Source organism: Limulus polyphemus, unplaced genomic scaffold (genome assembly GCF_000517525.1).
Source record: "Limulus polyphemus unplaced genomic scaffold, Limulus_polyphemus-2.1.2 Scaffold3482, whole genome shotgun sequence".
Taxonomy (NCBI): Eukaryota; Metazoa; Arthropoda; class Merostomata; order Xiphosura; family Limulidae; genus Limulus; species Limulus polyphemus.
The window spans coordinates 110,382-121,095 of record NW_013669092.1 but is presented as its reverse complement, the minus strand read 5'-3'; the positions used below and the strand labels follow the sequence as shown (position 1 = coordinate 121,095).

General features: G+C 31.5%; 1 protein-coding gene across 1 annotated transcript; it reads right to left on the bottom strand.

Annotated features, from left to right (window-relative positions):
• Positions 1 to 582: 582 nt before the first annotated feature.
• On the bottom strand, positions 583 to 10,230 carry LOC106469433 (transmembrane protein 256 homolog). Its single transcript, XM_013929928.2, has 3 exons — positions 9,897 to 10,230; positions 3,866 to 3,987; positions 583 to 2,321 (listed from the first exon to the last, which is right to left on the bottom strand). Exons 1-3 carry the CDS (start codon positions 10,129 to 10,131, stop codon positions 2,178 to 2,180), a joined length of 501 nt encoding a protein of 166 aa, XP_013785382.1. The 5' UTR covers positions 10,132 to 10,230; the 3' UTR covers positions 583 to 2,177.
• Positions 10,231 to 10,714: the final 484 nt, after the last annotated feature.

Below are 10,714 nucleotides of genomic sequence, written 5' to 3'. Positions count from 1 at the left end.
CAGTTCAAAGATAACGTATCAGTTTTAAAGTGCCTTTTGATCCTAAAGGTCTAACAAAGAGTTGCTTAAAATTTCTGTAAAATCAAAAAGTTAAAAATAATTTCTAATAGTTTCAGTATCCTTAACAATACATTAAAAAACTTTGACGCAGTGTTTACACGTATAAGACTAGGATTTTTAGCTAAAGGCCAGTGCTACCTAAACATAATGTCAAGTCATATTTAAATATTTTATACTGCAATACAGTTGGTGTAACTGTGTTTTAAATTTGGGCTTTATCATCTTTGTTTTCCTTTTGTCACAAAGAATATACAAATAAACCTCTTGTGAATTATCTGACACAGACCTTGAATCGAATTGTGATAATTCGGCCAGTTAACCCAACTTTTTAATTTTATTTTTTGTTGAAAAATCATTAGAATGAAAAGATTAATAAATATACATAATGGCAGATGGAACAATTGACTATTATAGATATTGTATAATCCACAAGAATAAAGAATATTATACTGACCTTCAAAAACACGTGTTTTTTTTCTTCCTTTTTAAACCTTTTAAGAATAAAAATGCATACACAAGAAATTTCAAAAGTAAAATTTAATATTCAAATATTTTATCTACACTATGTAGTATCCATGGTTATAATCTAGCAAAAGTTAACATTTTCCTAATCTGAAAATGCATTTCCGATAGATACTCGCCTCCTCACAAAGAAATGCTATTTCCTTGTGCTCTGTCCGCCTGTGAGATTTGCATGCTACTAGCCTTGAGCTAACTCCACCTAAATTCACGTGTTGAATAACGTGAACTGCGCTGGTGTATTAAGTCATCATGCAACAATAGATCTCCACCAACAAGAGAGGGCACACACCCTCCATGCGTAGTAACTCCCACTATGAGCTTGTACTCATGATAACTTCATTCTTAGATGAAGTAAGAAAAAGGCACACCAGGAGTGGGGAGGTCGGTTGGGACTGTGTGAAGAGGTATCTATCGGAAATATAATTTCGGATTAGAAAAATATTAACTTCTGAGAAAACTCACTTCCACACACAGAAATGCTACAATCCCACGTTGAAATGGTGAAGTGGCCAGTACAAAATTTTAACTAGATGAGCTCCCTTCAGAAAATGCCTGAAGGAAAAGTTAATGGAATGTGACATCTGTATCATAACAAAGGAGTCACAAACATGAGGGGGATGAGGCATGTGGGTGCAAGAGTAGAGCTGTTTGAGAAAGGAAACTATAAACCCTAATGTCATGCAAAGAATGAAAGACAAAGCAATCGTGATAACTGGGTTTATGGAGTAAAGAACGGGAAATATTAAAAGATGCAGGTAAAAGATAATGAAAAGAACATACCTGAGAAAGCATATCCAGAAGGAGTTTGGAAGATTGAGGACATTCCTAGATAAGTGAGGCATTACCCAAAGCAAATCAGGTTAAAATAATCATCCAACTACCCACTTACAATTGAGAAGAAAGAACATCAGCTGAAAGGATGGTAGGAGGAGACACAGTAAGCATAAGGTAATCCACAACACAATGAACAAAGGATAAAACGTCTCCAACAGCTAACGATCCTCAAGAAGCCATAGGAAAAAGAGAGCCTGTGCATGTAATGTCACTCACACAGGACAAGTAGAAGCTATTATCACTTGAGCATTCATGAAAAGAGTTAAAGATTTTGAAAAAAAAAGAAAATCCCAAGTTTCATTAAGAAATGTAAATCTCATCAGTTTGAACTCAGATGAGGAACTTTCAACATGTCTATTCAATGTAATGCCCAGGAAAAGAATGAAGTTATCATAAGTGCAAGAGCATAAAGGAGTTACTAAGCATGAAGGTTGTGTTGCTCTCCTATTGATGGAGGGTTATTGTTGCATGATGACACCAGCACAGTTCATGTTAAATATCTGATTTTAGATGGGAGTTAGCTCAAGGCTAGTGGCATGCAAATCACATAGGCAGACGCATGAGAGAAATAGCATTTCTATGTGAAGAGGTGAGTTATCATCTCGGAAGTAATCATTTCAATATTACATGCATCTTATGGCAACTGTTTCACTATACTGATTCAAAATACAATATATAAGGTTAATGTACAAGTGGAATAGTATTTCCTAAAGCTTGCTTCAGACACTAAAAGAGTAATCAAAACACTTATTTTCAGAAGATTACAAGAGCATAGCCAGCCAGCCCAGAATAAGCAGATTCCCACCATACGGTGTGAACTTTCCAGCATGTTTGTTTCCTGTGATTGCATAGATATAGCAGGAACCACAGAATATTCCCATTCCAAGTAACAATAGAGTTCCAACCTAAAGAATAGAAAAGACAAATTATCTGTCTGATCAAGAAAAACTGAAAAATTATTTACCAAAGCTTTTGTTAAATAAACAACTGAATGAGTACTTTCTGGTGCTGCATATGTCAAAAAAGAACAATTAAAAGAAATTACAAAAATTCCCAGATCCATGGTTTGTTTTTAGGTCTTCTAAGTTTCCCATTAGATTGCTTTGTTCTTCTGTACATTAGATCCAGCTAGTAACTCTGCCATGAAACCATAAATTATTGCTCAAACCACTTTATTTACTTTTTAATGCAATAAATAATTTATAATATGCTATATTTAATTGTATTTAAATGTTGCCTATAGCTATTTTCCAAGCTGTGCTTCATTAGGTGTTCATACTAACTACCATGACATCATAAAAGGGGTGAGAATTGAGGCTGTAGTAAATTAGTAATAGAAGATGTAGATAATTATATTCTTAATGGAAAATAGTTTCTTAACAAATATATATATCTAAACTTTGGAATAGAGAGGAAAATTCTAAAAAAATTGACAAATATGTTGTTAACAGGCAAAACTCTTTGGAGCTACACAGAAATGAGAGTTAGAACATTTCTGTGTGTGTGCGAATTTACACTAAATTATTATTGTTACTTAAAGCTTGAAATCTGATATGCATGTGTGCACTTGACACCTGAATAGTGCTCACCAGTTGTAATATGAGTATTATCATATTATGGCATTTTTACATCTGCAGTTCAAAATAATTTTTACTATGTAACTTAATAATTTGACAACACAGTTTGTATGTACAGGAAAAGCAATGAAATATAGAAAAACTATAATTTTTAACCTAAAGAATAAAAACTGGTATATCTAACTAAACTTAATAAATAAAGGGCTTATAAGAATGTATTATCAGTTTTAAAAAATGACATACATTCTGACAAATAAGTATATAAAGAAAAAAATCTTTTTTGAATAATAAAAATGTTAAAACAATTATATTACAGATTTATTTTCACAAAAAGTAAAATTGAAAATATCATCTCTGATGTTGGGGCCTAATGCATTCTTTGATTTGCTGCACCCTCTGCTGTGGTCTATATCTATATTGTAAATGGCCTAATTGTTTTTCAGTGGTTTGCTAAACCAAGCTGTATTGATAAGCCTTGAATAGTCAATAACTACAGTCCAGAGCAGAGGGTGCAGCAAATCAAGAAATGTGTAAAGCCCTTACATCACAGATTATATTTTCAATTTTAATTTTGAAAATAAACCTATAATATAATCATTAAAAAGTTGGTCCATTCCATGATATCAAATAATATAGTAGGTGCAATACTAAAATATGATTCACACTCCTAAATTAATTTAGGTCACAAAATGGCATGTTAAAAAGATTCAAAAACCCCATAAAAATGTTGGTTAAAACTCGCACAGAAGGGGTCAAAGTAATATATTTGTAATGATGTAAGACAATCTATATACCCTTTGGGTGATTATACTTTTCACATAAAAAGCAAGCCTTAAAGAAAATGCACACTATTTTCTTTACTGAAAACTTACCAAAACTGGTTTTCTTGTGAGAGGAACAGCTAAAAGGGCAAGGCTATGTAAGAAATGATATCTGTTTGCAGTTTCAAACACTTGTTTTAGTTCATCAGGAACATCTTTTCTTGGGTAATACACTACAAAAACAAGAAGTCATTTATAAATTATGTAGTATATTTATATTTATTTAATGATTCAAAAGATAACCACCTAATATTTCTTAGAAATCCAGGAAATAAATAAGTTCACTTATATAAATCTAAATGCAACTTTTTGGTTGACTTGCAAAAAAGTATAAATAATGAATTGTGGAACAATATGTTGATATTCTAATCAACATAATCTTTTTTTAAAATCTTTATATTATTATGTATCCTTCAATATGGGACTTTAACTAACTTCTTAATATGTTAGCATTTTGTATTCAACTTTTGTATTGTTACTACTTCCTTTCCCATCTCATTATTTCTTAAGTGTTTACAATAATAATTTTCTATATACACTTAGTAAAAGTTATCCTTTGTTCTTTGGCCCACCCATTTCAATTTTGTAAATGTATATAAGATGATACTTCAAAGCATAAAAATATGACATGGACTTAATCGAGAAAGTAATCTGAATAAAATGTAGGCTATTTGTTTTATTATAACAATAAAAAATATTATATAAGAATTATCTTATTTTTAAGCAACTTTGTCAAACAAAAAGTTAAATATTCCAGATAATGCAAAGCTAGCTGACAGCTGTATTTGAGAATTATTCTGATGCAGTTTAATCATAATGTTCCTCCTCCCAATGTAGTTTCAATGGTGTTCAAGTTAGACAGAAGCATTGTGTTATGCTTAACATAAAACTTCAGTTGTCTTGATCAATTTCCAGGAGTTTAACAAAGTGTAAAAAAAATGCTATTTTCTATGGAATAAGTGAGTTAAACATTTATATACACACAAATGCCTAGTGTAAGAAAATAGAAGTTAGATTTTGACACTCCTATATTATAACTGGGCAATTAATGGAATTGTTAATTGATTAATTTTCAAGCTCCTTAATCAAATACATTCAATTAATTGATTAATATCACACAAGAGTTGGAATAACAGTCAACATTAATAATCAGAAACACTAATTTCGATTAGTTGACTATTTTTGTGAGTCATGAAATTAACCAGTTAAGCTGAATAATGAAAAATCATAAAAGGCAATATTTTGATTATTTGGATAGTTGGAAAAAATTAATAATTGGAAACACTAATTTCAATTAGTTGATTATTTTTGTTACTTGCAAAAGTAATCAATTAAGCTGAACAACCTTGAATCAATCCAAAGTAATAATGAAACGTAATTACAGCAATATTTACATTACTTAGATATTTAGAAGAATCAGAATAGTAATAATCAGAAACAATAATTTGATTGTTATAATCAATTAATCAAGTTAATTACCCAGCTCTACCCTTCATAAGCCTCATGTTCTAATAAAATGCTTTAAATTTACTATTCACAGCACTTTCACTGACTTGGTGAAGATGTATGGTAAACCCTCTTTAAGTGTTACTAAATTCCATGTGAAAAATCTGAATGGAATGCTATGCAAGTCTTGTAAAACTGTGAGAAAATTCTTTGTAAAAATTATTGGAATGTACTTTTTCAGAAATTTATTTCATTTTCTATGATATTTTTATACACAGGTATCATTTTTCTGATGTATCTCACTCTGAATTTTTCTTAATACAGTTTAGGCTAAGTTGTTAACCCACAGACTACAGAGAACAAGTTCCTCAAGATTTTTCAGTCATAAATAATTTAACATGTGAAGCAAGTTAAATGCTTTTTTTTTATGGTTTCATATTACAAATTCCTGTTTCTTAATTGCCAGCAGGGTCAAAAGTATGGAATACTTATGACTGCCTTACTACTTGACATTTCTTTGTTTTTGCTTTTTAGGTGCCCTACTTTATAAAACTTTATATAGTGAATCTTTGTTTTCTTATTTCATTTAGGTCTAACTCTGTTTTTCACCTGGGGCTTTACACAATTTCCTATATATATGTGTGTAAATCCTTACAAATGTGTAGTAATATGTACCTATATTGTACTTCAGATACTTCTGTATCATTCCTTGTGTCTTTCACATATTTCAGAAGCTTCAAAAACAAAGAGGTGGATTTGTTAACAGTCAACTGTGACTAATTATACAGAAAAGGGGTATGCTAAAGAAATGTTCAAAGTGGTGGTCTCAACTTCTTTACAAGGACTGGTTAGAATACTTCAGAATGAAAAGTGATCAGTCGAGATTTATACAGAAGAGTACGGATGTGTCTTTTTAATGTAGAAATTTAAAGTCAGTTATTCAATCTATTTATTGATCAAATATTTGACACAAGTGAAAGTGTTCCAGGACAGTTATATTGTTTTTACTAGCTAGTTAATAGTATCTAATGCTATTTCAAGAAGTAGCAAGTCAGCTTAAAATTTTTTAAGTAGTGTATATTTTGCAGTCAAAGTTTTTATTCCAACAACCCTCAAATGAAAAAATACTTGAAAAAATGCATGAAATGCTTACAACAAAACTGTAATATTTATATGGACTTTCAAAGCATCAAATCACTGCATACAGGTGCAAGTCAGTGGAGTGCTGGGCCGAGTGTAATCAATCTCACATGCTATAGTAAAATTTGAGGATAAGACAATATCTAAAAAGATCCCTACCTTCAAGATGAAGCACTATAAAGAAACTTCACAGCACTCACCTTCATCACTAGGTGATGAACAGTGTTTGGAGACTTCTAACTTGCAGGGATTTTTATTTTCATATGGTTGAATTAGTAACCTACATGCTAGATTAAACGTAGACAGGACAGGATTGTGAAAAAGCCATGATCATGAAGGTATCTGAGCATATGTCTTTGTACATCGATTGGTTATTTTCCATGATTTTACAGTACACAGTTAGATATAAAATATGGAGCAACAAAGCTCTGTGAAACCAGCCGATATAATTACATCTTTAACATAATGGAAATGACTAAATGGGAGTTGATATAACAGAGTGGTAAACTTTGCAAGTACTGTATCTATTTGAGAAAGCAATTAGAAGATGTTTAGCAAAATAGTAAAAACTAAATAGTACCAACTCAGAATGAACTGAACAGCCAAACTACTCCACCTTCTCCAAGATATGGATATGGACAATGGCAACAAATAGGGGTTTCATTATGAAGGTTCAGTATGACATCATTCATTGTAGATGAAAGTAACAGTGGCAAAAGGCAGTTGGTGTGAATACATGTTATCAAATAATCCTCCAATACTTGTTGGATGTCCCTTCGTAAGTATACATTATGTTAAACCAAAGTAACAGCCTCATTTGGAATACAGATTCAGTTTTAGTCCCTTTATTATAGAAGATATATTGTTTTCTTTGAAAAACTTTAGAAATGACTACCAAAATGATTCCTTGTTTGAGTACTGAAGCTATGAAGAGGGATTCAAAAATATAAATTTGTTTTCTCTGGAACTTATAAGAACTGGAGGTAATCTGATTCAGGTATTTTAAAATCATTAGGGTCTTGGGTGAACTGTCCATTAGAGATTTCTTGGAGTTGTGGAAGGATAAGATTGTGGATAAAATCTTTGATATTAGAGGTCTAAGCTATGTAAGGCCAGGTACTTGCTGGTTATTAGGCAAAATTGTAGGATTTGTTAACTTATTGAATGGTTTGCCAAATAATATGATGTACCATGGAAATTTGGACTCCTTTAAGTTTTGTTGGATAACATTTTTGAATGAGAGAGGGTAGACTTTGTTTGGGGTGATCTCTTTGTTGGTTGGTCTTGACTGGCCAAATGGCCTACGATCACTTAAGTCTTTTCTTATGTGTTACACGTTCAATATAGAACCAGTAATTTTAAATCTAATCCCTTCTTTCAAACTACCAAGTTATGACAAAAAAAAGACATTTTACTCACAAATGACAGAATTTATGCAAATCCTGACTCCAATGAGCACCATTCCTTTCATTTAGTGAGTTGGGCAAATAAATGACAGATGGGTTTTAATTATAATAAATGCAAGATAATGCATGTGGTTATCATAATTTGAATTATAAATATAATTTGGATGAAAATAACCTTAATAGTGTTATGAAGGAAATTGATCTTGGTGTAATAACCAATCAGTCTCTAAAGCCATCCAAGCAGTGTGCTGTTGCTAGTGGTAGGCCAAACAAGATTTTAGGTTGTATCTACAGAAATATTGAATACAATTCTAAAGAGGTTGTTATTTCATTGTACAAGTCACTGGTTAGGCCACATTTGGAATATTGTGTTCAGTCTTGGACTCCTTACCTTAGAAAAGACATTGAATTGTTGGAAAGGGTTGAGACAAGAGTTACTAAAATGGTGCCTGGGATGGAGGGGTTGTCATACAAGGAGAGGAAGAAATCTCTCAAATTATTTTCTCTTGAAAAAAGAAGACTTAGGGGGAATCTGATTGAGGTGTTTAAGATTATAAAGGGAATTGATAGTGTTGATGTATCATCTTTTTTATACTTAACAATGAGAATAGTAGGACTAGGGAACACAAATATAAATATTGGCAAGGTAGGAGTCATCTTCAGCTAAGACAGTTATATTTTGTAACAGGGTGGTTGGCCTTTGGAATGGGTTGCCTTCAGATGTTGTAGAGGCAGTAAATTTAAGTGAGTTTAAGAAAAAGCTTGATAAGGGCTGGCCTTAAGATTTCTTTTTAATTATTTGAATTTAGTTTAGAGAATGAAACAGCCGAGATGGACCAATAGGTCCTATGTTGTCCCAAAACATTATGTTATGTTATGTTGCTAGTGGCAAGGTAAATAGGATTTTAAATTGTATCTACATAAATATTGAATACAAGTCTAAAGAGGTTATAATTTTATTGCATTATAATTTCTTACCTTAGGAAGAACATTGAATTGTTTGGATGGGTTCAGAGGAGGTCTACTTGGAGGATACTTTGGATGGAAAGGTTTTCATACAAGAACAGGTTAAGATCTCTAAAACTGTTTTCTCTTGAGTAAAGAAGAGTTAGAAGGGATATGATGGAGGTGTATAAAATTGTTATTGGAATTAATAGTGTTGATGTATATCAATTTTTATATTTAATGGTGATAATGATAGGACTAGGGGATGCAAATACAAATTTTGGCAGGGTAGGAGTCATCTTCAGCTATGATAGCCTTATTTTTCTAACAGAGTGGTTGGCCTTTGGACTTCACTACCTTCAGATGTGGTGGATACAGTTAATTTATGGGAAGGCTTGATAAATACTTGAATGATAAGGGCTGGCTTTGAGTGTTTTATTTAAATTTTAGTTTAGTGAATGGGATGAAAGTCTAGATGGACCAATAGATCCTTTGTGTCCTGAAATTATACATATATATATATGTAAAAAGGATAATCAAAAGTTCCACTGACAATACTTGTATGATTCAAAATGAAATAAAAAATTAGTTAAAAGAGACAACATCAGTAAAACAAATTTGCCTATTTGAAAGCTACATTTGTTATGCTGAGAGAACTACACAAAGCAAGTTTTAGCTATGTTTAGTTACAAAGAATAGGTACTTGAAAGGTTGCTTTTAAATAAATTAAATTAGATTTACTTGCATAGTCTCTTTTAAGTTTAACAAGATATTTTATGTCATATCAACATACCTTCCCTTACTCTTGCTTAATACTAATGTGAACACAGATCCACAGTTACTTTTATCGTAGAAACAGTAGAGTATTATTATGGTTAGATGGTTCCCAATTATAGAACTTAGGAGTTCAATAGTAAAATAAATGAAAAAATCATCATTACTGTATTTTTAGTTTCATTAGTAATACTAATAGTAGTTGTACTCTGTTCTATGAATTTATCTTATGTTAAAAAAGTTAGATTTACATTTATAAAACTAATATGGAATACAAACACCCGAAAAACTAAGTTATCATAATTTTATTAACCATTTTATAATTGCAATATTACCGTAGAATTTGAGGAAAAAATCAGCAATAAACATACCATGTGCTCCATACGCCCCCATTACTACTGCAGTGGCTCCACAAATACCAGCAAATCTTACAAAGTTTGATCCTGCTGTTAACGTCGAAATATGCTCAGCAGCAAATTTCTGTCCCGGAAATTTAACGTTACCGGTGCTTTTGGAATAAGATGAAGACACTTCCTCTTTGTTTCCTCTCCATAGTTTTTGTACCCATTTATAAGCACTCTGTGTCGTGGATTGTATGGTTTCCATTTTTATAATATATTTTTAAACCAAAACGTCTAAACTCTAAATACTCTCTGATCCTACGAGATCCTCAATCACACAGTAACCAGATCTGTTATAAGTGACATCTAGTTACAGGAAAAGTAAATAAATTGAGCAAGTTATTATAACATTAAAGTATTTGTGTCAAATTAATAAGTTTTATTTACCAAGAAGAAGAAGAATCGCATACCATGTTTACAAATGATAACATATTTGTTTTTAACTAATCAAAAACTTGTATGATAGTTCTTTAGAAAAATACTTAAGAAAGCTTAGAAGAAACTCAAAAATAAATAACAATATTAATACAATCCAGGATGAACATTCAAGACCCCTCCCCCCGTTTTCATAGCTGAACAGCTATTAAGTTCGTTCTTCCATAACTAGTTTAGAATATATCATTACTCACAAATATTCAGGTAACTTTTTCTAAATTTTTGTTTAGGTGTGCTGCATGTAGTTATGACATTCATGTTAATCGGATACCGAAAGGTCGTAAACATGTGCTAATCCTTTCACTTTGGTAAAGGTTATTAAATATTAATAGCAAAAGATAATAGCTTGAATT